We start from the raw sequence: 27,146 nt of genomic DNA, 5'->3' as shown, positions 1-27,146 counted from the left end.
AGCACTCATTTCATGTCCTGAGGATGAAATCCATGTTTCCATTTCTTGTGAATTACAGCTGTTTGGTTTTATAGCCTGCGAATGGCCCTGGGCCTCTCTTGCCTTGTTCTTTGAGGTCCATGTTTCTGTTTACTCATGGTCCACTGCTGCTAATCTAAGGGTCCCTGAGAAGGCTTTTTATCCCATATTATGAACCGACAGCCTGTCATTCCATCTTACCTCTGAGTCTTAAGGCCTCTTGATCCTTAAACAACCACTCTAGCCAATAACTTAGTGAACACAAACACTGAGTGTCTGGAAGTTCCTGCTGAGTCTGGCTCCTTGCTGCATTTCCAGGCTCATGGTGCGCTGTGTTCCTTTTTCCTTTCTTTGCTCTGGATTCCATGACTTTGTTACAATTATTTGTGTATGCTCTGTTTCCTCCTACCCCAGAGCCTTGGTACCTACAAACACTATTTATCCATCTACAAATCTCATGCCCTAGCAGCCCTGCCTTTACCTCCAGGCCCTCCTTTAGTGCCTCTGTTTTATACTACCAAATACACTACCAAATCACCATGAGCCTCTCCCTGATGGTACTTGCTATTCCTGCATGTAGCTGTGTGCTTATTAATTGATATCTCTCTCCACTGGCCTGTGAACTCTGCAGGAAGAGACCAGGTCTCCTCTTGTTCAATTGATCAAGCACAGCATGTTGTACTTGGTGGCTTCTTAATAAACATTTGATGACTTAATGAATACTGCAAGGATATTGGGATAAAATGTGTACCATGAGGAAAGGGAAGGAGAGTCTTTGGTAGCAAAGATATGGGGCTAATATAGGCAGACTTCACTTCACTTAGACCAGAGGACGTTGTACCTAATGGGTGTCCTTGGAGGCCCCTTCCATTGCTGAGGACAGAATTTGAATTCTCACTATGGTACTGGCCCAGGGCAGAGCCTCTCTTACTCAAGCACCAAACTCTTGCCTATTTCATCAAATTTTTCTAATGCCAATCGTTCCCTCACCATGTTTCCTGTCCTTGGAGTAAATTCCAGACCAGGGTCTAGCAAGTGCTTCCCCACGTATTTACTTGTTACTTTGCCTGTCAGGTTTTTGGAGTAAGGATTGCACCACGTTTTGTGCAAGCTTCTCAGATGGCCATGTTACACTTTTCTTCTTTGCCCTTTTACTTGGCCCTCTTCAGTTATTTTTTTCTCTTCCTCCTTTCTTCTCATTCCCCAGGTGTATGCTCAAGGAAAATACAGAGCTAATAGAGTGTAAATGGTTAAGAATGGTGAATTTCTTGGTTCCTTAGAGAAATGGCCGATTCTAGGTTAGGGGCAGAAGATGAACAAGATGAGTCTGTAACCTCTTGCTTATTGTGATAGCAGGAAGCTATCAACTACTGTATGGGGACTTGGTAGCAAGTCTGAAGAGAAGTGGCTCCCACTGGCCAAAGATGGGATAAATTGAATATCCCTCCACCACTCCCCAAAAAAACACACAAAAATCATCAACATTTGGAAACATATATGTTACAACCCATGCTGAGACTAAAATGATGAAGCAGAAAAGCCATTGATGATACTAAAAAAAAAAAGGGTGTGGGAGATCCTCATTGATCACCTTCAGACCAATCTTTATTTTGAAAACCAATAAAGAAATGAAAGGCAGCTAACATTTATCCAATTTTTTTCTACAAGTGGTTCTTCAGCTGACTTAATAGTGCAAAAGAGGAAGCATTTCTTTGCAGAAATTGGTTGTCTAATAAATGAAGAGAGATGATGAAACTAAAATATCACTGTGTTGCAGCTTCTGATGAATTAATGAATCTGGGCATTGGTCGTTGATGACTACCATCATCGCAAGGAGACTACTACTCATTTGTTGGAGGGAAGTAAAAAACATCACGAATGAATACCAAATAAATAAATAAATACCAAATGAATAAATAATTAAATATGTAGTCAAATCTGAATCCAATCAAACTGCTCAATCTCACCATCAATTTACTAAAATAGAGGGACAGAAGAACATGTTAAATGACACCTCAGGAATACAATCAGTAAAATCTGGATTCTGGAATGCTTTTCATGACCAACAAGTTATTTCTTCAAAAAAACTTGTGAGAAAAATAATGAAGAGGGAACTGGAGAATAAGAGACTTAGGAGATATCTCAGTCAATCACAATGAGTAGATCTTATGTGAATCCTCATTCAAACTGTGTAACTGTGACATAAAGTGAAACATGTATTGTGGTTTGTCTTTAAAATGTTGACAGATGAAATAATATGATATCTGGGATGTGCTTCACAATAATCTAGATGAGTATATTAGTTATCTGCTGTTGTGGAACAAATTACCCCTAAACTTAATAGCTTAAACAGGGGTCCCCAACCCACAGGCCACAGATCAAATACCATACTGGTCTCTGGTCTGTTAGGAACCGGGCTGCACAGCAGGAGGTAAGTAGCGGGGAAGTGAGCAAGCATTACCACCTGAGCTCCGCCTCAGATCAGCCAGCAGCAGCATTTGATTCTCACAGGAGTGCCAACCTTATGGTGAACTATGCATACAAGGGATCTAGGTTGTGTGCCCCTTATGAGCATCTAAGTAATGCCTGATGATCTGAGGTGGAACAGTTTCATCCTTCGCCCCACCCTCCTACCATCCCTGGCTACCTCCCCATACCCCTGTCCTTGGACAGATTGTCTTCCGTGAAACCAGTCTGTGGTGCCAAAAAGATTGGGGACCATAGGCTTAAAACAACAAACATTTATTATCTCATGTAGTTCCTGGACTCAAGAACCCAGGAGTAGCCTGACTGGGTTGTTCTGGCTCAGGGTCTCTAGTGAGGTTGCATTCAGGATGTAGGCTGGGGGCTGGTCTTCCGAGGGCTGGCTAGGATGGAAGATCCATGTCTAAGCTAATTCATATGGCTCTTGGAAAGAGACTTCAGTTCCCTGACAGCTGTTGGTTGGAAGCTTCAGTTTCTTACTCCATGGCATCTCCCCAGGGCTGCTTCCAGCAAAGCAGTTGGCTTCCTCCAGAGGGAAGTATCCAATAGAGATCAGACGAGCAACCGTGATAGAAGCCATAGTGTTACTTACAACCTAATCTTGCAGGTGGCATACCATCGCTTCTATGACATTCTCTTGGGTGCAGAGACCAACCCCCGGTGTAATGTAAGAGGGCCCAACACAAGGGTCTGCATATCAGTGGGTGAGAATCATAGGAGGCCATTTTGGAGGCTGGCTGCCAAAAGGGATGTTGATGTAGGTGGTGTCAGGATATTGATAAAACAGATTGGCTGTGAGTTGATAATTAAAATTTTCTAATATAAAAAGTTTCTGGTAAAAAAACTTTTTAAAGACCAAATGCTTGGATGTAAGTTCCAGCTCTACCATTTATTAGCTGTTAGACCTAGTCAAGTGATGTGAATTCATTCTCTCATTCTTAAAAGGAGGGTAATAAGAGTATCTACTTTCTGTCTGGGGAATGTTGTGAGGATTGAACTCGTGAGTGCTCAGAGACAAGGTTGGTGTGTAGAGGGAACCTGGAGAATATTAGTTGACGGTAGCAGTCTCTTCTCTTCTGTCTTGGGCACTCTCTTTCTGCTGGGCCTGAAAACATCCCTGGACCACCTATTTTCTAGAAACCCTTTTATCTAACTTTTAAGAAGCATATTGTGTTTTTCCCTGAGAAAAGCTACCATTTTTTCTTTATCTGATCTTCTCACTACATGTATGTCTGTCCCCACATGCTGCTGCAGAGGAAATGAGTGCAGTGAGAGCATGCATGTGGAAGCGCATGTGTTTGGGCACACCTCTGCTACCCTGGCCTGCATCAGCATACTTTTCTAGAATATGGACCTTGCTACTGCCACTAAAAGGCTGTACCTCTTCTGAGAAGCTGCTTATAAGTTGACTGTTCTTATCTGTCCAGCACCCCTCTCTCTCATCCTTTCCGTGAAATCCCTCTGTCCTTAGAAAACCCATATGGTGAAGTCAGGTAGGACTTTCTCCATTTCTTCTCACCACAACCTCAAGTTCAGATGTGGCCATGTGATCCAGACCTGAATAAGTCAGAGGTCCCCTCTGGCCGCCTGATTGGCTCAGGCCCAGACACACATCCTAAGTTGGCCTGATCAGAGTATTTCTGGGGACTTTTCTGATAGCAATATTGCTGAAACTGCTCTTGGGTAAAGTTGCCAGATTTTGCAAAACAAACAAACAGGGCACTCAACTTTAAATTTCAGATAAACAAAGAATACATTTTTATTATATTCATTGTTATGTATCCAAAATTCAAAGTTAATTGGGCATCCTATATTTATCTGGCAACCATAGCTCTTGCCAGTGGGCAGGCTGAGCTAGGAGGATGTGAGACCACTGATGTAGGCAGCTGTGTGCTCAAGAGCTTGCTAGAGGAATGAAACCAAGTAGAGCCAGGAGATATAATAGAGAAGAGAGACTGAGCCCTGAGGCCACCACTGGGTCCCCTGTCCCTCCCTTCACTGAGACAGCTGCATTCCCAGTCTTCTCGTTCTAGGAGCCAGTGACTTTCCTTTTTCTGTATGTAGAGTTTGGGTTTTTTTTTTTTTTTTTTTTTATTGTTGTTGTTTGTTTCTAGAATTTCAACTTGGATACTTTAATAGACTAAAAATACAGTGCCATAAGGGATTGCAAGCCACAGGTGCCCTACTAATAAGATCTAGTGTTTACTGAGTGCCTACTATATGCTGAACTCTGTATGAAGCACTCTGTCTACATTATCTTATTAAGTCGTCACAGTCACTCTGCATGGTATAAATGAAGAAATTATTGACTCAATTCTTTATCTTCCATGAGGTTGTTATAATTATCTTACTACACACATGCACTACAATGTGAGTACAAAGATGTTTACTATAGTAATGTTGAAAGCATAAAATACTGAAAATTTAAATTTTCACTAGTAGGGGACTGGTCAAAGGTCAAATTAATGTTGATACATACATACATATATATATGCACACACACACACACATACACACACACAGTGCCTTACAGGGTATTTGTTTACTCACAGACTCGAATAAGAATGGAACAAATTCAGACAATTAAGTTTAATACCCATATGTAATTAAGCTTGGCGAAATACAGAGATCATCGAAACACATTTTAATTGAATACAAGTTTTATAAAACTCCACAAATCTTCCAAGTGCTCATACAGAAAAAGTCCAAATTTAGGTGTCCCTGGGGTCACACTTCTTTGCTGAGCTTTCCCAGAAATGAATGTAGCCACCACTGAGTGGGGAATATTACTCCTAACCTGTGTCTTAGCACACGCTGCTCCCCCTGTCCTGGGCCATAGCTTTGCATTGAGTGCAAAGGACTGTAGGTGTGACTGCGAGGTGATGCTTTGATGCAGACGAGTGCGCTGGCACCCACAGCACTGGTCAGCATCACATTCCCCTTGGGTGTTGGCTATCAATACGTACCTCTTCTGAGCTGAGGCATCCTCAGAGCTGGCACTGTGTTTGTAATGAATTGAAACTGACTTCTGTCTACCCTGGCACACTGCAGCCACTGAAAGCATTCTTCCTCCAAGAAACACATTTGAATCAAGTCAAGATTTTCATGAAGTTCATAAAAGATAAATGGAGACCTTTGGAAATGTCAGAAAGATGTGAAGGGTGAGGCCTACTGTGTACACACACTGCCATGCCATGCAGAGACACAACACAGGCGTCCTGTCTATGCAGCACTGGGCTTCAGCTTTTCCCAGGCTTTCAAGGGTTCGCAAAGCCTAGTTCCCTGAGATACACTGACAAGTCCACATGACCTCACAAGAAGGACGATGAGCTCACATAATACGGCTCCTCTTGGAGCTGGCCTTGTTCACAGGCATGGTAATCATCATGTCCCTCCCTCTCAGCAGTTACTTGGAAATGTGCACTGCTTAGGTGGAGGGGCCGTTCCACTTTAGATATTTCCCAATTGTAGAGAATCGCCAATTCTGAGCTCATCACCATCATCCTGCATGAAATAATTAGTGCTTTTGCCATTGAAATGAGGATGTAGCTAATCTGACTACCTGGATGAAATAACGTTCATTGTTCACATCCAGGAGATCTATCTTTTCTCTAATTTGGCACTGGCATTAAACAGCTGCTACCTTCAGACACATCAATTTGTTACACACACGTAAAGGAGAAACGGGGAATAGCTCAGATGCGATTCTATCAGTGTCTGTACTGTCTCCCCCAAATTGCAAACAGCTGGGCCTGCCTCCTTCCTACCAGCTTTCTTCAGCCATTCTGTTTTCTTCTTTGAGAAATACTATGTCACTGCTTCCCATGGGAATTAAATGACAGTCTGATTTACAGGAACCCAGGCTTGGTGGTAGCCATGTCACAAGATATGTGCCTTATCTATAAGATATATTGGCTCTGCACTGCCCTAACATCCCTGAGAGATTTGCCCCAAAGAGGCTGTAAAAGTCAGCCAAGGGAGTTCTCAGACTAAATGGGAATATGAGAGACTCGTCCCAGGTTGAGGTTAGGGTTGGGTGTGTGTGTGTTGTCAGGAGGAATTAGATCAAGAGGAAATGTCCAGATTTACATCAGATAATCTTGTGGTGTAATATCCAAATCAGTGGGGAGGACAGGTGTGGGCACCCTTTGAGCCTCTGAAAAATGGGCTTCTGCACTTTGGGCTTGGAGCACAGTAGTAGTGGGACCACAGAACCTTGTAAGCTTATCTGGAAGTCTCACTGAGGAGCTGGGCATCAGACTAGGGTAGACACGGCTGTTAGGACCCTGCTCGTCATTTAGGCTGATAGGAGCCACATCTCTGTTTTAGGAGAAAGCAGGCAATCCTGTGTCTGTTTACTGATAGAACTGAAAATCAAAGAGGCTCTACAGAATACTCTTACCTTTAATGCCTTAATTTTAATTTTCCAGTGAGCTTGAGCTACCTGACAGCCACAGTGCAAAGTGACCTATTAAAGTGAAGTCCATTTGAGGACACCTGCACTGTAGCGGCACACCAGAATTCTGTGCTGCGTGTGAACAGGGCAGCAAGGAGCAGCAGACACCATCTTTTGGGTGTCTCCTCTGCTCACAGGCATGCTCCATTGCTCCACTGGATTTCACATACAAATCACAGATTCAAAAAATACAATTATAAAGAATTTCAGGACAGTGGTAGCAAAGCATTAAACCAAACACTAAGTCCTTCTGAAAATGGGACCCTGGGCCACTGCATATGTCACATCACCTCGAAACCAGCCCTCCACGGGATCTTAGCTTTGCACACGAACCTAAACTCTCTGCACCCACCTGCATGCTGTACTTTATCAGGGACGTAGAGAGCTGGGCCCTGGGTGCTGCGAAGGGGCCCTATTGCATAGGAGTTCAGATATGGGACTCAGCACTTTGAAACCCACTCTGCCATCTTGACCTTTCTAGTGTCCTTGGCCTACATGTAAAATAAGAATGTAATAGTACCTTTCTTTTAGGGGTGTTAGGAGGATCAAGCAAAGTAATGTACAAAAAGCACGTGATGCCTAGCATACAGTTGTCACTCTGCCAGTATTGGCTGCCCTTGAAGGGCTTGGTGAGGCGACTTCTGAAGCCTTCCCATGGTGGAGTTGCTGCAGCAACCTTTGTCCACTCCTAATGGGTACGAAATTCATGTCTGCAGTACTCGAATGACCCTGATGAGTGTCATTGATAGATGGCTATTAGCCTTCCCTCCAAATAGCGGCTGTACTCCCAGCCAGGACCACCAGCTCTCAAGGGCTTGTTTTGTCTGCTGATGTCCATTTGACACCTTGCTCTTAATTGGAATGACTCAAACATTTATTATAATTACATAGAAAGGAAAAAAACATGATTGCTATGATCACAGAGAGTCATCAGTATGATTCAACTAAACTGAATACTGGTGAAGGAGAGGCTTATTTCACCGGGATCCTCCACTGGCCTGAACGTTGTGGCTGTTTGTCAGAGATAAGCGGATGTGGCCGTGCTACTGGCATTTGGGCACAGGGAGTGGTGGCGCCGGCGTGGGCTCATCTCCCCAGGCATTAAGCTGCACTAATTGCTTTGGAAGCGAGGTTTTTTCCTGGGCAGCAGCATATGCTGCGTGAGTCGCTTGAAGCAAAGATAAAGAGCCACCCTCCTCCTCCTTTATTGAGGTTTAATAATAAAATGGATCTGTCACCATTTCCAATAAATGGTTTATTTTAATTGAGAAAAATAATGAGAACTGGCTACCTTTTGGTACATGGCTGTTGAGCGTCTCCCTGACTTGGGCGATCTGGAGCCTTCTGTTCTGTAGCTGTGCCCTTGAGGCACTCGGGTCCTGGGGTCAGTGAAGTCAGCTACGTGTCTCTATCCATTTAAGAAAACCTGGCCCTCGAAAGGCAAAATAAGTCCTTTTCCAAAGTCTATTAGATTATAAAGTTGCAACTCAGGAAGTGGGCATAGAAAGCGTTGGAGATGTAGTCTGTTTTAATTTTCACATATTGAAGACAGTCCTTTCTTTTAGTGAATATGAAATGAAAGTCTCACGTTTTTTTTCTGTCACCAAAATTCTTTCAGATGACTTCTTTTTTCGGGTCCCCCAGGGAGAAGTCAACCCAGTACCCCCAAGTATCAGAGGGAAATGAAGGCACAGATAAGGCAGTGCCTTACTCAGGCTTGTAGAGAGGGCGAATGTCAGAGCAGGAATTGGAAGGAAGTCCTGCCTGCTGTTCTGAGGCACGGATGCTCTCACTACCCCACCCACTACTCAGGTGCTTTCCCATCCCCATTTCACAGCAGGCAAAATTGAAGCCAGAGAACTAAAGCCACTTGTCTCAGGGGTTCAGTTGGTAAATGGTATAACCAGTACTGGAACTCAGTCTCCTGACCCCCAGTTCAATTTTTTGTTTGTTTGTTTGTTTTGAGATGGAGTCTCGCTCTTTCGCCCAGGCTGGAGTGCAGTGGCGCAATCTCCGCTCACTGCAAGCTCTGCCTCCCGGGTTCATGCCATTCTCCTGCCACAGCCTCCCGAGTAGCTGGGACTACAGGCACCCGCCACCACGTCCAGCTAATTTTTTCTAGTTTTAGTAGAGACGGGGTTTCACCATGTTAGCCAGGATGGTTGCGATCTCCTGACCTCGTGATCTGCCTGCCTTGGCCTCCCAAAGTGCTGGGATTACAGGCATGAGCCACCGCACCCGGCCAGTTTTTTTTTTTTTTTTTTTTAAATCAGAGTTCATAGGGCCTGTATACCAATTGCCTCCGCACAATAACAATGATATGGTGGCATTAAACATAACAATTTCTGGATCTTACAATGACCACAACTGGGAGTAGAGAAAAATAAATCTGTAGTGATGAAGAGGATGCAGGGCAGTCAGCCAGGCCCCTTCCTTTGCTTCCAGACACTACCCTTGGGGTGCACATGGTTAGGATCGATCATCAGCAAAATCACAAATTCCTCCGTGCCATGGGTCGTCAAAGCACTGGCTGTTAAAGCCCCAAGCACAGAGAGCCTGCTGTGTATAAAGTGCTGTATTCAGTCTAGCACAGGCGCGGTAAAACCGATCGCACCGTACAATGGCTGTGATTAAGAAGAGAAGGAGGGGCATAGGGGAGAAGAGGAAGATCATTTTAATGCAGGGGAAGCTTTCACAAGGTATGGTCTCCGCAGCCAGGGTCATTGGTTTGGTTGTGGTAATCATAAGGGATCTTTTCAATTAAGTGGCCCACATCAGCTAAAACTGGTTAAGCAGAGGAGCAAAGGTATTGGTTCACTTACCCAGAAGGCCAGGCATGCCTGGATCTAGGGGCTCAAGCCTTGTTGTCGCCATCCTGTCCTGGCTCCTCCATGTGGGTTTTGCTTTCTGCGGCTGTTACCTTCATTCAGGTGTGCACCTCCTGTGCGGTGGCAGGATGATTGCTGGCAGCCCTAGGCTTCCTCTCAGCAATCCTCATGGAAGGAGACAGTCCTTCCTCCCACATGCCAGCAGAAGTCCAGGGATTGGCTCAATGCCCATGCACGACTGTGGCCCTTGGGGTGGAATTCATAGACTGGACTGGTCTGATAAATGGTCCCACTCCTTGATCTGGGAGGGAGGGAGGGAGAGAGACATTAGCTTCACTCAAATCATATGAATTATGGGTTGGTGGGAGAAGGAAAATCAGAAGAAGGGGACTTGATGCTGGGCAGGCAAAACTCACACATGTCCCTGGGTCCAGGTCTTAGACCTTCCTCTGACTCACCATTAGTCCATGGCTTGATGGGAAGGAAGGTCCATTTTAACCCCGTCTCTGGGTCAGCGCTGTCCAGTTGCACTTCCTGCAATGATGGCGATGTTCATTAATTGGCAGTGTCCAATGCAGTAGCCACTAGCCACATGTGGCTAATGAGCACTGGAAATGAGGTTAGCACTACTGAGGAACTGTATTTTTAATGTTAGGTAATTTTATTAATAATTACATTTAAATGTAAATTCTACATGTGGCTCAAGGCTACCTAACTGGACAGAGCAGCTCTTAGTGGAGGACACATCATGGGAGGTAGTTCCCTGGGAGACAAGAGCTGGTTTTGTGTAGGAGAGTTGGGCAGAGGGCTAAATGGAGCTCCAAAGACCAGGATGGTGATCTGGGTCAGGGTGTGGAGGAGGAGAAGAGGGAGTTTGGACGAGAGAGAGAGAGGAGGGAGAAAGAAACACAGTCCTTTATTGGTGGCATCATTTGGGAGTCCTTAACTTGAGAAGATAGTTTTTCCGTCTAATATATGGACCAGATATGTACCAGGAAGAAACAAAATCACAACTGACCTTGTTATAAAAGCGAATTAAGGGGAACTCCATAACATGTTGTTACATTTGATCTAAATGTCCAACTGTAAAAAAGCAACCATTGCCTGAAGTGCCACATGAGCTACACAGAGATGAAAAGAAAAATTAAATGTTGTGCACGTTGTTTAAAAAAATGCTGTGTAGGCTGGGCCCGGTGGCTTATGCCTGTAATCCCAGCACTTTGGGAGGCTGAGGCGGGCGGATCACGAGGTCAGGAGATTGAGACCATCCTGGCTAACACAGTGAAACCCTGTCTCTATTAAAAATACAAAAAATTAGCCAGGCGTGGTGGCAGGCGCCTGTAGTCCCAGCTACTCGGGAGGCTGAGGCAGGAGAATGGCGTGAACCCGGGAGGCGGAGCTTCCGGTGAGCCGAGATCCGCCACTGCACTCCAGCCTGGGCGACAGAGCGAGACTACTCCGTCTCAAGAAAAAAAAGAAAAAAATGCTGTGTTAACTTGTGTGACTCAGTGCAATTAAAGGCATTTGGCAGAAATGACATCAGGCAAATAGAATGAACTTGTAAAGGCAGAGTCTGGCCACAGCTTTGTGAATCTAGGGCTGGTTAATGACCAGCCTCTCAGTGAGCTGTGTGATGGGTGTTTCATCATGCTCCGTGTCCCTAGGTGGGTGCAGGAGGGTGTGGGGACCACCGTGTGTTGACAGTTTCAGAGCCTAAGTCCTCATGGTGGTCACAAGCCTGATTTCCACCGGGGGTGGTTGTTGGTGAAGGCAGACTGCCCTCCTGCCCAACTACAGCTGGGATGCCTGGCTTCCTTGGATTCGGTTAATTGCCTGCATTTGTTCACCAGGCATTCCTGGAGGACCTGCCATGCACTTGGCATCCTGATGGGCCTTGAGAACTGGGCAGGAAGAAAAGAGAGGCACAAAGCTTGGCTCCTGGCCCTGAGATTTGCCTAGTTCCCTGGCCCTCAGCATTCCTCTCCCCCATCACTCAAGCCATTTGATCATCCCCTGAAGACTTAGCTCCCACCCAGGAGCAGAGATTAAAGTGAGCATTCTGGAGCCAGATTGCCCAGGTATATGTCAAGCCCATGGCAAGTGCCTGGCATACAAGGTGCTCAAAAAGAAAAAAAAAATTTATTTTGCTAATTTAGAGAAACAACAGGTATATAGCAGAAAGAAGAAGGGCATTAGAGTAGGTGTAGCTGACCTGGATTGAAACCTGGGCCAGGCAACTAGGTGGTGTGTGTATTTGGACACAGTTCTCAGTCTCTCTATCTGTAAAGTGGGATGATGGATCCTCACATGATCGTCATGGAGACTCAGTTGCACTGTATTTTTTAAGGGCCTAACACCAGGCAGGCTTCAATAATGGTGGCTGCTCTGATGGGCCAGAGGGCAAGCAAGGTTGCTATGAGAGTGAAGTGGGCCAGGGAAGAGGGTCTTGTGGGTTGTATATGTGCCCAAGGTGAGCCACCAGTTTCAAATTCAGCTTCGATTCATGTTAGGCCCAGGTGTCATTCAAACGTTTTTACCATGAAGAACCCACCCAAACTTTGGAGTTCACACTGGCACCATCTTGCCAGCAAATCTGCCTAGCTCAATGACTGGGGGCTCCTGCTGCTTCTGAGGGGACCCAAGGAGAGACAGAGCAGCATCTTAAAACAATCAGCATGCCCTAAGATTTGTCTCTACGATCCATTTTGATTCCGTGATCATTTTGGGAGTCCTAAGGCAATGTGGCCAATTAGACACATCATGAATGGGTTTCACCACCTGAGTGCTGATGGCATGCCTGGGGCGTTGTTGGGTGTTAGGGCGTGGTAAGAGAAAGAAAGCCACTCCTTAGCAAGGAAATCATGGGCAGATATTTTCCATGAGCTCATTCTTCCTGTTCCTCTCCCTCCTGGTGCCTCCTCTAGCCAGTTTCCCCAGCGGACAAAAGTGGGGATGCCTTTGGGGAGAGAATAATCCATTTCAATAGAAAAAGCAAGGGGAGTCTCGCGATAACTGTGCAGGCACGGACCAGAGCGATCTTTTCTGAAGATCCGGCAAGATGGCAGAAGTAGAGCAGAAGAAGAAGCGGACCTTCCGCAAGTTCACCTACCGTGGCGTGGACCTGGACCAGCTGCTGGAGATGTCCTACGAGCAGCTGATGCCCCTGTACAGTGCGTGCCAGCGGTGGCGACTGAACCGGGGCCTGCGGCGGAAGCAGCACTCCCTGCTGAAGCGCCTGCGCAAGTCCAAGAAGGAGGCGCCGCCCATGGAGAAGCCGGAAGTGGTGAAGACGCACCTGCGGGACATGATCATCCTGCCGGAGATGGTGGGCGGCATGGTCGGCGTCTACAACGGCAAGACCTTCAACCAGGTGGAGATCAAGCCCGAGATGATGGGCCACTACCTGGGCGAGTTCTTCATCACCTACAAGCCCATAAAGCACGGCCGGCCCGGCATCGGGACCACCCACTCCTCCCGCCTCATCCCTCTCAAGTAGTGGCTCAGCTAATAAAGGCGCACATGGTTCCAGTCAAAAAAAAAAAAAAAAAAGAAAAAGCAAGGGGTTCGGAACAGTGACTGGAAAGCAAAGCGAGGCCGTGGTGCCACCGTGGGTGTGGGCTTTGAGTGTGGGCTTTTGGGTCACTCGTACATGCGTGTGTTCCTGGATATGCATTGTGTGCAGTGACCTATTCCTGGGCATGAGCCTGAATTCGCTCTTGCCCCTTTGGTGGGAAGCAGAAATGTGTGGGGTTTCGCAGTTACTTTCTTTTGTCCCCTTTAATCTCTAGCTAATGCTGAGCTTCTGCAGAGCCAGAAGGGTCTTAGGGCCTACTCTGGAAGAGCCTCACTCCCATTCTCCTTATTCCCTGGAGCTCTTCCGGATTTCTAGCCTGTGTCTCTCTTGTTATAATCACAGTTTTCATGTTGTGATCCAGTCTTTATCCTTGCTCCTTAGAGCTATCTACTGAGCACCTTCTGTGTGTATCATACATGTGGTAGACATTAAGACAGAGTAATGCCGTGTCTTAAGAAATGTCACAGTCTTAGGTGGGGACAGAGTTTAATTATGCAGTGTTCAGTGAAAGGTGGATCTGAGTACCTGATGGCAGCATGTAGTCACAAAGGAAGCATTCTAGGCTAGTCTCAGAGGCTGGTGGTCTGAGACAACGTTATGTGGTGGGAAGAGGGTTATGCCCATATGAGATGTGAAAAGTGGATGAGAGCGAGCGTGGCAGGAGAGCCAGGGAATGGATTGAGAGTGGGTTCCCAGTGGAGGGGTGCATATGCAGAGTCCTAAATGTGATCAGGAGTGGGAGAGTAGGGGTAGGAGAGGAAAAGAGTCACTAATGATGAAACTGGAGAGGAAAGGGGCAATTTTAGATGAATTAAATGCTTTTCACCAGAGTTCAACTAATTTTCTTCCTAAACTGTAACTGAAGCTAAACCATGAATATTGAAGGTAAGTTTTACATTGAGTAAGTTCTTATGTTTTGAATGTAGAAGGAAAAAGTAAATTATGACCGGTTGGATCTGAGAATCATTGGTCTTGCCATGGCGTACATCTAATTCATTCAGGGTTGGTATTTCACATAACAGGACAGACACTAATGGATTTTCTGCTTTGTTGTTTCAGCACTTCAGGGAGCATCTGGACAAACTTTTTGCCAAAGGAATTGGAATGTTGGATATAGCTCTGAATGAGGCCTTCAACATTCTGAGTGATGTAAGTTCCTCTTTGATTTGCCTTTCTCATCCCCTGGAGAATAGATGGGTGTTGTTTTAAAAAATTGTGGGCCAGGCTGGGCGCTGTGGCTCAGACCTTTAATCCCAGCACTTTGGGAGGCCGAGGTGGGCGGATCATGAGGTCAGGAGATCAAGACCATCCTGGTTAACATGGTGAAACCCCATCTCTACTAAAAATACAAAAAATTAGCCAGGCATGGTGGCGGGTGCCTGTAGTCCCAGCTACTCGGGAGGTGGAGGCAGGAGAATAGTGTGAACCCGGGAGGTGGAGCTTGCAGTGAGCCGAGACTGTGCCACCTGCACTCCAGCCTGGGCAACAGAGCGAGACTCTGTCTCAAAAAAAAAAAAAGAAAAGAAAAAGAAAAAAATTGTGGGCCAGCTTTGTCTGACACTGAGCAGATTTACAGGCATGGGATGGGAGAGTGAGACTGGCTGGCCATTTAAGTCATCTAGGGAACCAGATGCCAGGCAGTGAGGTCAAACCGGAGCACACTGGGGAAGAGAGAATGCTAGGGAATGAGACCATGGAAGCAGCAGGAGCCAAATTGAGTAGCGTCATAGAGACACTAATGAGGGCTTTGATTGTGTGGAGTGGAAAGCCATTGGAGGGTCTAGGCAGAGAATGACATGATCTTGAACTGAACAGCATTTTTCTGGCTGCTGAATTTAGAAGCAACTCTAGGAGGGCAAGGACAATAACGGGGAGGCCATTAAGTTATCTGGGTAAAGATAATGGTGACTTGGACTAGGGAGATAGCAGTGAAGATGTTAAGAAGCAGAAAAGTAAAAACCACTCTAGGTATTTTAAATAGTAGGAGTTTAGTTTGGGCAATTGATGGCATAAGGGATGGAAAAGCTGAGAAACCTGAGAATGAAGCAATCCACAGATTAGCATCAGCAGGAGACATCTCCTCTCTAGGGCAGGGGGTACAACAGGCAGGAGGGGTGACATCAGAGCCGAATCACTGTGGCCATTCAGATGGGCCATTCAGAAGTGTGGAGGAGGCTACCCAAGAAGAACTGTGACCATGGAGGGAAGGACCTGTCCTGTGGAAGCTGGAACTATGGAGGAGACACAGTCACAGCCAGAAAATGCCTATCCCCTGAGAGCGTAGAGAAATTGCTTAGAAATACCTTGATTCTCTCCTTGCTTCCTTTCCCCTTTATATGATCCTTGTCAAACTGTTGGGGAGCTTGAGAGCTGTGGTTTGCAGGAAGAAGGCATGGGATAGTCTGAGAACAAACAGACACTAAATGGAGCAACATCACGTTGAGGTGTCAAGCAGGAGCTGGGAGACCAGCAGAGGCTCCCAAGGCCTTGCTGCTGTTGGTCTCCAGGCAGCTCTTTAGGGCAGGCTGTTGTCATTTTGCAGGTGAGCAAGCAGAGGCCCAGGCAGGTGAGTCATTCACTCCACAGTTCATAACTTGGATTGTGGGTTAGTCACACTTGACTCCAAAACTTGAGTTTTTACTACTCAGCTATACTGGCCTCTCAAGAAAGGCTAGGCCCTAATTTCCAGACTCTCTTTTACCAGTAATACCTGTTGCCACGAAGATGACTGTTTAGATTTCAGTCCTGAGCCAGTGTCATGACTGCAGAGGAGAAGAGAAAAATAAGGAGAGAAGGTGCCAAGTCAACTTCCTCAGTACAAATCCAAAGCCCCTGTCACCTCATGAGCTCCAAGGGGCTGTTGGCTACAGGATGTAAACATTTATGTAAGAGTCCGTGTTTTGGACAGTACATCTGTGTTGACAGCAAAGTAATAGTCTTAGTGACACAGCTGGCGAAGACAGAGGACTAGGCTGCTGGGCAGGTGCCTTCTTAGGGCTCGGGTCTCTGCGTCTCAGGAGGCTCTTTCCAGGTGGTGATATTGAAAAGACATGTCACAATTTGAAAATTTCCTCTGATTTTATCTCAAAAACCTAGTGGCCAGAGTAGGGGGAGACTTCTCTGAGCTGTGGAGTCTCTTGTTTGGCAGTCTGCCCTGCAGTGAATTTCTGTGTCCCTGATCTCTGGCCTAAGTGGTGAAGGAGAAAGGGTTAGGAGATTGTTGTATGGTTAAGTCTGTGGCCGCTGGAGTAAGGCACGTTGGGCTGAGAAGCCTGACTAAGCCAGAGTTTGCTGTGTGGCCTCGAGAAAATGACTGAGTCTCACCCTTATTTTCCTCATGTGTATAATGGGGGTAGGAATTGCTCTGCACTGGCCGTATAAATTGCAAGGCCCAGTGCAAAATGAAAGTGCAGGGTTTCTTGTTCACAGTTATTGAGAATTTTAAGGTAATGGTAGCAAAACGTTGAACGAAGTGTGGAGCTTTCTCAGTGTGATCTTGTGCAGCTGTGCATGTCACACACCCATGAGGCGGTCCTGGTGGTCCCTTTCTCATGGGGTTGAGATTCAGCCTGATGACGCAGGACCCCTTTCAGCAGTGCTGGGCTGGGTGAGAAGTGCCACCTCTGTGACCACTGAGACCCCAGGTCTCTAGACACAGCTCCCACTACAAATGCTTTGGTTCTCTTTGCCCAAGTCATTAGGAGTGTCTGCTCCCCTTCCTCTGTTTTCTGTTCCTTGTCCTGGTACCCTTTCTCTGTCCGTCCCTTCCATCTATCACGTTTGTTCTCAGACCCTCCTAAGACACTGTTTCCCATAGCATGCCCAGTTTAATGCTGGCCTGCCAAGGTACTGTCACATGGGGGTTGTGGTCAAGGTGGGGAGATGCCGTCCTCCTCTTGCAGACTTACAAGGTACTTGCGCATATCAAAGGCCTTGAGAAGTCCTGCAGTGAACAAACCTTTAAAAATGTGTTTACCCACACTTACTAACCCAGGAACACTTTATATCATACCATCATCTCCGTATTAGCATCTTGTAGAAGTTACAGCTCACCAACCACATTTTGGGGCATAATATTGTATGCTCCAAGAAGGTGTATTCACACTTTCACAGGGACTACTAAGACCCAGAGAAATCACCAACACATGGTGGACTTTTTTTACCCTGAATCTTTGTGAGGGAAGCATTTTTGAACAGGAAAACCCTCCATACCCCTGTAAAAATACCTCTGGAGTCTGGGTCAGTCAGATAACCAGATGAGCTGAATATAGATCTTGGAAAGCAAAAAGCCAAATAAATGTTTTTTAAAAAACACAACGATAGGCCAGGCACGGTGGCTCACACCTGTAATCCCAGCACTTTGGGAGGCCGAGGTGGGTGGATCACCAGAGGTCAGGGGTTCGAGACTAGCCTGACCAACATGGTGAAATCCTGTCTCTACTAAAAATACAAAAAAATTAGTCAGGCATGGTGGTGGGTGCCTGTAATCCCAGCTATTCAGGAGGCTGAGGCAGGAGAATCGCTTGAACCCGGGAGGGAGAGGTTGCAGTGAGCTGAGATTGCGCCACGGCACTCCAGCCTGGGTGACAGAGCGAGACTCCATCAAAAAAAAAAAAAAAAAAAAAAAAAATCACACACACAACGATAAATGTTACAAAATGTCCCAGCTTGAGATTGGTTGGCGGTTAGCACTATATTTGTTTGAGTGCACATTTATCTCATAGGGAGAAACATTTCATATCATCTATTGCCAGTGGGCTTTTAAATAGCTAAACTCTTTGACAAACACAGAGGTAGTTAATCTCCCATGAAAATGAAGCTTTATCTATTAATATTTTCTACTTCATCAATATGACCTTTAAGTGATATTATCTTCCTGTGTATTATGCCTGTCTTTATAAGTCAATATGAAATAAAGTTTTTTTTTTATTTTATTATTATTATACTTTAAGTTTTAGGGTACATGTGCACAATGTGCAGGTTAGTTACATATGTATACATGGGCCATGCTGGTGTGCTGCACCCATTAACTCGTCATTTAGCATTAGGTATATCTCCTAAAGCTATCCCTCCCCCCTCTCCCCACCCCACAACAGTCCCCAGAGTGTGATGTTCCCCTTCCTGTGTCCGTGTGTTCTCACTGTTCAATTCCCACCTATGAGTGAGAATATGCGGTGTTTGGTTTTTTGTCCTTGCGATAGTTTACTGAGAATGATGTTTCCAATTTCATCCATGTCCCTACAAAGGACGTGAACTCATCATTTTTTATGGCTGCATAGTATTCCATGGTGTATATGTGCCACATTTTCTTAATCCAGTCTATCATTGTTGGACATTTGGGTTGGTTCCAAGTCTTTGCTATTGTGAATAGTGCCACAATAAACACGTGTGCATGTGTCTTTATAGCAGCATGATTTATAGTCCTTTGGGTATATACCCAGTAATGGGATGGCTGGGTCGAATGGAATTTCTAGTTCTAGATCCCTGAGGAATCGCCACACTGACTTCCACAAGGGTTGAACTAGTTTACAGTCCCACCAACAGTGTAAAAGTGTTCCTATTTCTCCACATCCTCTCCAGCGCCTGTTGTTTCCTGACTTTTTAATGATTGCCATTCTAACTGGTGTGAGATGGTATCTCATTGTGGTTTTGATTTGCATTTCTCTGATGGCCAGTGATGGTGAGCGTTTTTTCACGTGTGAGGGAGCTGCTCTGCTACGTACAAAACCCCGACCCAGAAGCAGGTCGTCTACGAATGGTTTAGCACCAGGTTCCCCACGAACATGAGTTACATGACGGGTGAGGGGGCAGCCGCCTTTCCGGCCGCACCCTGTTTCCCAGGACGAAGGGCACTCCGCACGGGACCCCGGTAAAAGTTATTTCTTGAACACACACATACACACACACGCGCGCTTAAAATTGTGATTGTGGCTGGAGCTTAGAATGGTCAGAGGTTACTATAATTAAATGGAGTTAATTCTGTCTTACAGTTACCTGCATTTCAGTTTCGGTATTTGCTCAGATGACTTAAAGGCTTGCAGTTGTTGATACAAATGGCTTTGAAAGGAGCATTCAAATAAACTTCTAAGCCCCTTCAAGCTATTGATCTCTGCTGCATTCATTAGATTCTGTAAGAACACAGAGCCAGTTTGCTACAGTAGTTAGCATCTACCTTGTCATGTGACAACTGCAATTATCATTTTTGGCGATGAATGTGATCTTTGCAGTGATTACCTTTTAAAATTTTTTCTTAGCCAATTAAATAAAATTCGGTGACATTTCAAAGACTGTTAATCACAACCAAATGCTCTAAATGTCAGGATGCATTGAAAATTTCACTGCTAACTGATGAATCACTGAGCTAATTGTAGTTCATCATCAGGCCCTTGTCATTGTTATTATTATGGAAAACACTTTCATCACTCTCACTATTCAATAAAAAAAGTTTTAGACAAATATGAAGAGAAAAGATATTACTCATCAAAACATTTGAATTTAATTGCATTCTTCAAAATTCTCCAGCTACAGATTGCAGCAGAGAATACCAGGGACTCAGCCAGAGAAGAAAGTACTGTTTTTAAATAAACAGCTCCTGGCAGCTCTTTATTCTAGTCCACGTTATTCAGATATCTTCTTTTTTCCTCTCTTTCTTTCCATGTGTTTGGGAAAATTTTTCCAGGATGTTTTCAAATGAGTTCATGAACAGTGGCCCTAGAGCATTCTGTTTTTTTCCCCTTGAAGCTTCTGTGACCTGAAGCATAGATTACTTTTATGCATTGGCTTGTGTCTGAGTTTATTCAATGGTGCGAAGGCTGTGTTTAATGCAGTCTCCCCAAAACATCTCCAGAACAACCTGTTGAGAAGACCAGGCTGCAAGGCTATTTTTTCTTCTGCAGTAAGGACAGAGTCTTAGCAGCTTCCCAGAGTTGGAAGGACGATGTCCAGATATTTATTGAGACTGAAGTTTGGTTGAAGGTGGACCTTTTAATGGGAGATGAGGGAGGGGGCTTGGCTAGGATCAGGTAAGAATCCTAATATTTCTGTTGAGGGTTGGTGAACATAGCAAGGGAGAGATTTTGAGGTCAGGGGTTCAGTCTTAGGGTGTAAATTGTCCTTTGATGCTTTCTATTGAATAATTGATGGGTCTTTCAGTAAGTTCCTGGAATAAGCAATGAGGTTATTTGTGAGTTTTACCTTCCTGGGCAAGCATTTTCTGGAATAGTAAGTTATGTTGATAAAGACAGTAGAATAGTGGTCGCGTGGAAAGCTTTGTGGTGTGATAGTGGAGTTTCCAGGTGTTTCTACCTACTAACATGACAGTGTCAGGGGCTGCGTCTGCTCATTAACTCAATTGTACATGTGCAGTTGGAGTTGCAGGAGTGGCTGCCAGGTCCAGGACTAACGTGAGGAAAGTGTCTGGGGCACCACATGTAAGGAGCACTCACCCTCAGGATCACAGCCCTGGTGACTCCCCTGTGACCCTGAAACCCTAAAAGGGATGGAGGAGGTAGAGACAGGAGGAGGAGATTAACACTTTTGGAGCCCCACCACCTATCCATTTGCTCACTGACCTTCCTGTATTACTGAAAGGCCATATTGTGTGCCAAATTGGAGAGTAGATTCTAGAGCTTGATGGTCTGGATTCAAATCCCGGCTATGTCAGATAGTAGCTGTGTGACCTGGGGCAAGTTAGCTAATCTCTCTGTGCCTTAGTTTCCTGCCTGTAAAATAAAGATAATGATAGCGTTGCAAGACTTTTCTTTAGCTCAGCTAAAGACAGGATCCTTGTCACATGGCCACGAAAGTTTAGACTTGCAGAAGTTTGAAGAGTAAGAAAAATGGGATTTATTGGGCAAAAAGGGAAAAAAGGGAAACAGGTACTAGTCCCGCTAGTACATGCTTCTTCCCAACTCACAGATTGAATTCTAGGTTCCTCACAGGAAGAAGAGGGACCAGGGTCCTCCCTGCTGCAAATGACACAAACTTCTGTGGCTCCATCCCAGTGCACATTCCTCCCAGTGTACAGGCTGTTTGGAGTTTTGCCAAGGAGCCCTTCCCACCTGACTGTCTCAATAGTACCTACCTCAGAGGCTAGTAAGGATTAAGTAAATACGTGTTAATGCACGTAGCCTGGCATATAACAAAGATTGAACATTTAACCTGTGGTGTACCAACCACTTAAGGATGTTATTCTTGTCTGTGGAAGAATGAAAGCTCCAGAAGGAAACTTATCCCAGGCACACAGCTGTGTTGCTGAGATGACATCGAGTGCTTTCCCCTATGCCATGGTACCCTGTGTGTGATTTGAGTTGGCTTTGCTGTATCTCCGTATGGCCATAAGGCAATTCCATTCATCCATTTATCTATCTATTCATCTATCCAGTTATGTATGGTCTTCTCTCAAGTTACTGCAACTTCAGACTCCACATCAGAAGTCTAAGTGCATGAAGACTAGGCATTAATATCTTTAATTTGAATGCTTTAGTAGGTCTCATTCACCAGTGGCCAGCCAGCAAAGCCAAGAGTAGCCACCATCCCTCCCCAGTGTCATGGTTCAATAGATTTAACCTGCCAGGCCCACTCCCACTCAGTGCCTTTGCACTTAACATTTGCCCTTTCTGGAATATCTTTCCCTCAGATACTCACATCTTTCAGGTACAATTCAAATGTTACCTTCTCAGTGCGGTCTTCCCTGACTACGGTTTCTAGAATTGCCTGCTCCCATTTCCTATCCTTCTTTGCTTTCTTCTTTCCCTACCCTTAACATCACCATTATCAAACATACAACATAGTTTCCTTATTTACCTTGTTTTTGTATGTCTTCCCAAAGAGAATCTGAAGCTATATGAGGGAAGAGATTTTTGTATGTTTCATTCCTAGTGCTGTGTGGGCACTTAGCAAATAATTTTAGAACGAATGAGTACACTTTGCAGATTTTAATAGAGAAGGTTTTTACTTACTGAAGGTTGAAGATTTTTTATGTGTTTCCCATCTCTCAGCATTGACATGTAATTGTAGGGATTTTAAAGGACATGGTATTACTTTCAATTGCATCATTAATAGCATTCATTAAGGGAATTTTTCACCCCAATTCCAGGGAAGGACATTCTGCTCTGGCAACCATATTCAGTCACTCTAGCTGCCTACTACTCAACAAAGGCTGAGAGCTTCTAAAATCTTATATAAAGCTGAAAGTTGAAGAAGTCTAGGGTTTTACATACCAGTGAGCGCAGTCTTAGAACTTCAGCATGCCATACATGCTAACATATAAACTAATACATTAAGTTTACATGCCGACAATATAAATTTGAAACGAACCCTTATTAAGAAAATACTTGGGCCTCTCATGTGAATTGTCATGTTACTGACTTTCTCTCTATATGCCTGAAACGTCCTTGATTTTATTATATGCTGCATTCTGTACTCATCAGATCCACTCAAACTAGCCTCATTTAGATTTTTAAAGAGATGTTGTCTCTTAGGTAGCCCGTTGCTCATATAATGCGTCCCTAAAACATTTCTGTGCCAACTCCTTTGGTCTTATTTCCTAAAACACGTCCATGCCTGAAGGTAAGAGAGGTTGTGCAATCCTAGACCCTTCCCTCCCACCTCATGTGTATTTTTTGAAATCCCCCTGTGATCTATATTTGGATCTATTGGGGGAAAAAAAAAAGCCAAGGTCCATAAAGTATTTAAAGATATTTATTCTGAGCCAAATATGAATGACTATATCGTGGAGTACAGCCTCAAGGGGTCCTGAGAGCATATGCCTAAGTTGTGGTCATGTTTCAGCTTGGTTTTATACATTTAAGGGAGACTGAAGTTACAGGCAAAGACATAATACACGTAAGGTATACATTGGTTCAGCTTGGAAAGGCAAGACATTTCAAAGGGATGGGGGGCACTTACAGGTCATAGGTGGATTCAGGGATTTCTGACTGACAATTGGTTGAAAGAATTAAGCTTTGCATAAAGAGTTGAAGTCAGCAGAAAGAAATCCTTGAATTAAGAGGGGTTTTGTTATGTAGATGAAGCCTCTAAGTGGCAGGCTTCAGAGAGAATAGATGGCAAATATCTCTTTTCAGACCTTAAAAGATGTCAAAGTCTTAGTTAAATCTCTCCTGGATTAGGAAAAGACCTAGAAAGGGAAGGAAGTTCTCTAGAGAATGCAAATATCCCCCACAGAAGACTTTATATGGCCATTTCCAAATAAATTAAGTAAATATATTTTGGAGTAAAATACCTTGATTTCCTTCAGGGCCTACTATCTGCCTTTCAGTGCTATGCCAGAGTCAGGTTGGAATTTTGTATATTATTGCTACAAAGAGTCTGTTTTGTCAGTCTTATGATTGTGGTTTTAACATTAGTGCTGATCAGTTCTCCCAAATTTCCAAAGGGAGGGGGTATAACCAGGCATGTCTGACCCATCCCGGACTTCCTGGCATGGCCTGAAGTACTTTTTCAGATTTCTTTGGGATTCCCTTGGCCAACAGTAAGGTCTGTTCGGTTGATTGGAGGGCTTAGAATTTTATTTTTGGCTTAAAGATCCAATTTGTCAGAGCAAATGTGGTGATCTGTGTGGAAAGACTTTTTGTGTAGGTTGTTCTGGTAGTGGACAGTGTGCTGTCATTTTAAAAGGCTTCCTTAGTTCCAGGTCTCATGTCTTTGGTTTTTCACTGATACACAGAATTCTCTGATGTGTGTACTATTTTGAACTTATTTCTTTCCCTAGTTCAACCACACGGGACAAGGAAGTATCTGCAGTCAGGCCATCATGCTCATAACTGATGGGGCAGTGGACACCTATGATACAATCTTTGCGAAATACAATTGGCCAGATCGAAAGGTAAGTTGATGCTGATCCCGTCTGTGCAGTGGACTCCATTGAGAATCTTTACTGTAATCTCCAGCTTGTCCGTGAGTAAGTGCCTCATGTAGACTTAATCTCATAATGATCTATGGTTTCTCAGCCTTGTGTTTTTTGGTTGACCAAAACTGAAGATTGGCTTTTCTTGTTTTCAAAAATGAAACTTTTGGAGGAGAGAAGAAACTTGTAAAGACATATTGGACGTATTCTGTGAAAAGATTCGTTGTGAAGTGTGCTTCATCCATATTGGGCTGTGCTTTTCTTTATTTTTATTTTCCCTTGAGGCAGAGCTGCATGTTGGGCCCAGCATCTATGGAATGGTGAAATCGGTCATGGTAGCCCTGCAGGCCTCTCCTTTACATATTGTGTTTGTGTAGTTCCTCCCGCAGCCACCATTACTACCCAGAAGCTTCTCTCTATCCCCCACTGCTGTTCCTCACCATTGTCAGAACTTGTCTGTTCTCTATTCTGATCCTGTCTTTGCTTTCCAAGTTGACAGTTATTAACCTTTTGAGGCCATTGTGAGATTATTAATTGACTGATACTAACATTTTTGGTGTATTCTGAGTGCCTGAACTCAGAGGTTTCTCAAGCTGTTATCTTGCCTGAGTTCCCTGGGGAGATCTTTAAAATTATGTATACCTGTATCCTACCCCACCCCTTCAGCAGCAAAATCTCTGGGGATGTGGTTCAGTAATCCATGTTTTTAACAAGTTTCTCAGTGGGCACCAGCCAGTAGACTGACAATTGGTGGTCACTGTCTCACCTAAATGGTGTAATTTTAGCAGGGAAAAGACATCAAAGTGGGTGCTGTTCTGGGGGTATCACAAAGGTGTTTTTCTACTGCATGGGCCAGTAGTGTTATCCTGACTGTCTCTATAGGTACACAAGTCAGTCCAGGCCAAGTCCGTACTGCTTTATCTGTTTTGCATACTTAATTTCTGGGAATTAAACTAATTAAACACACTGGTAAAAAGAAACAGGAGACAAATGACAGCTGTGTCCTCAACTCTATCCAGGGAGCACATACTCTGAACATGAGATGGGAGGTGTCATTCTGTATTCCCTTAGTCACTGTTGGTCCACACCTATCACTGGCATCTCACCTCACCCAAGTGTGAGCCTGGTCTTTAAGACTACGTACATTTTGTGCAACATGGTCCCCAAATGGGTGCCAACTGCTTCCGCTGCTATCCAGTCTTGAAAAGAGCCATCACCTCTGAAGCTGGAGAAAAAGCTGGCGGTGCTGAGCTGACTGAGTATGTAGGATTCTGAGATGTCTGCTGCCCAGAGGATATCCAGGAATAAATTTGATCAACCATAAACACTGAGTTCAGTCCAACCCTTGAAGTAGATGGAGGTTCACTCTTAGACAAGGTTATATTAGATGTCAGCAGTATTTCATGTGGTAACTTCCAGACGCAGGTAGAGGCCAGAATTAGTTCATAATAAACATACATGTTGTGAAAGGAGGAGCCTGCTTGACACAGTTGCACCTCTGTAGCACACGGCCCAGTGCTGAGCGTCTGGCAGGGCCTAATGCACAGCCCTTCCGGGTGGCTTGAGTGACTGAGGGGGCTAAGAGGGAGGCTCCAGTATGAGTAAACATGAGTAGGGCCATGGACATTTTGCAGCCAAATAGAATGTTCACAGATGTCATGACATCTCAAATCCTGGTGAAGGATATTTTGCATTATTTAGAGCCATTTTTAAAAGCAGAAGAAAGTAAAGGGGAGTTTTAATAAGCAGCTCTATGAACAGCAAATGTTTTTTCACATGTTGTATCACATGAATCTTTCCTACTTGGTGACATTCAATGGATAGCATTTACCCAAAAATATTGGTATTTAAATGCCCTGTCCTTACTTGTAGAGGCATAGGATGAGGGCTGCAAAGTCCTAATTCTCCAGACAAAACACAAATTTCAGTGTATCTTTCCAAATGAATAGTATTCATTTTAGGCCAGATGCGTTCTTGGATTAAATGAAACCAGAATTCTGGAAATTTCAACATTACTTAAAGCAATTTTATCTACTTATCAAGTATTACCAAGCAGAAGTGGATTTTCTTTCTATAGCAAAAGGGTCTTCTTTTATGATTACAAGTTAACAGCCGTCTTTCTTCCCCTCTGCCTTATTCTGGAGAGTTCCACGACATTCTTATACATATACATTCTCTTCTTTATGAACTTCCATGTGAAGGTGCAGGTAATAAACTCGCATAAAAACCCAATACGATTCAGCATTGTGTTACAGTGAGATGATGAGCAATGTCTGAGCAGTCATCTTTCTCCATTATTTTGAATGTTAGCTATTCAGTAGAGAGTTGTGCCATGCTGTAATTGACAATCTTCAAGATTGTAAAAATGGGAAATGGGTTCAGGAGAGAAAAAAATGATCTCAAGGCTGGAATGTGATTCCCATAAAACAGTAGTTCTCAAACTTGAGTGAGCTTCAGGATCACCCAGAGGGCTTGTTCCTCTACAACTTCTGATGCAGTAGATCTGAGTGAGGCTGAGAGTTTGCATTTCTAACTAGTTCCTGAGTGCTGCGGAGGCTGCTGGTGGGGAACCACACTTGTGGAACTACTGCCACAAGAAATAGCCCAAAGAGTAGGGTTTAGATACTCTGCAGGCTTTGCCATATTGCTGCCCTCTATTGACTTTTACAAGTACCCATTTCCTCAGTTGAATTCAGTGCACAGGTGTGTGTTTCTTGGTTCATATTCTGTCTTAAACACTGTCAATTTCCAATCAACATTAAAAGTCAAGATATTTGTATTAGTCCATTTTCACACTGCTATAAAGAACTGCCTGAGAGTGGGTAATTTATAAAGAAAAGAGGTTTAATTGACTTACAGTTGTGCATGGCTGGGAGGCCTCAGGAAACTTACAATCATGGCAGAAGGGGAAGCAGGCAT

The 27,146-nt window shown here is 44.5% G+C and overlaps 2 protein-coding genes across 2 annotated transcripts in view; both read left to right on the top strand.

Annotated features, from left to right (window-relative positions):
- Positions 1-27,146, top strand: part of CACNA2D3 (calcium voltage-gated channel auxiliary subunit alpha2delta 3) — a 939,714-nt gene that overhangs the window by 486,055 nt on the left and 426,513 nt on the right. The window contains 2 exon segments of the mRNA XM_054552049.2: positions 14,420-14,509; positions 24,093-24,206. Coding sequence (XP_054408024.1) covers positions 14,420-14,509; positions 24,093-24,206 — 204 coding nt within the window.
- On the top strand, positions 12,800-13,302 carry LOC100447894 (small ribosomal subunit protein uS19-like). The gene has a single exon (XM_054552050.2). It carries the CDS (start codon positions 12,845-12,847, stop codon positions 13,280-13,282), a length of 438 nt encoding a protein of 145 aa, XP_054408025.2. The 5' UTR covers positions 12,800-12,844; the 3' UTR covers positions 13,283-13,302.

Source organism: Pongo abelii, chromosome 2 (assembly GCF_028885655.2).
Source record: "Pongo abelii isolate AG06213 chromosome 2, NHGRI_mPonAbe1-v2.0_pri, whole genome shotgun sequence".
NCBI classification, from domain to species: domain Eukaryota; kingdom Metazoa; phylum Chordata; class Mammalia; order Primates; family Hominidae; genus Pongo; species Pongo abelii.
This window is presented reverse-complemented; position numbering and strand designations above follow the sequence as displayed.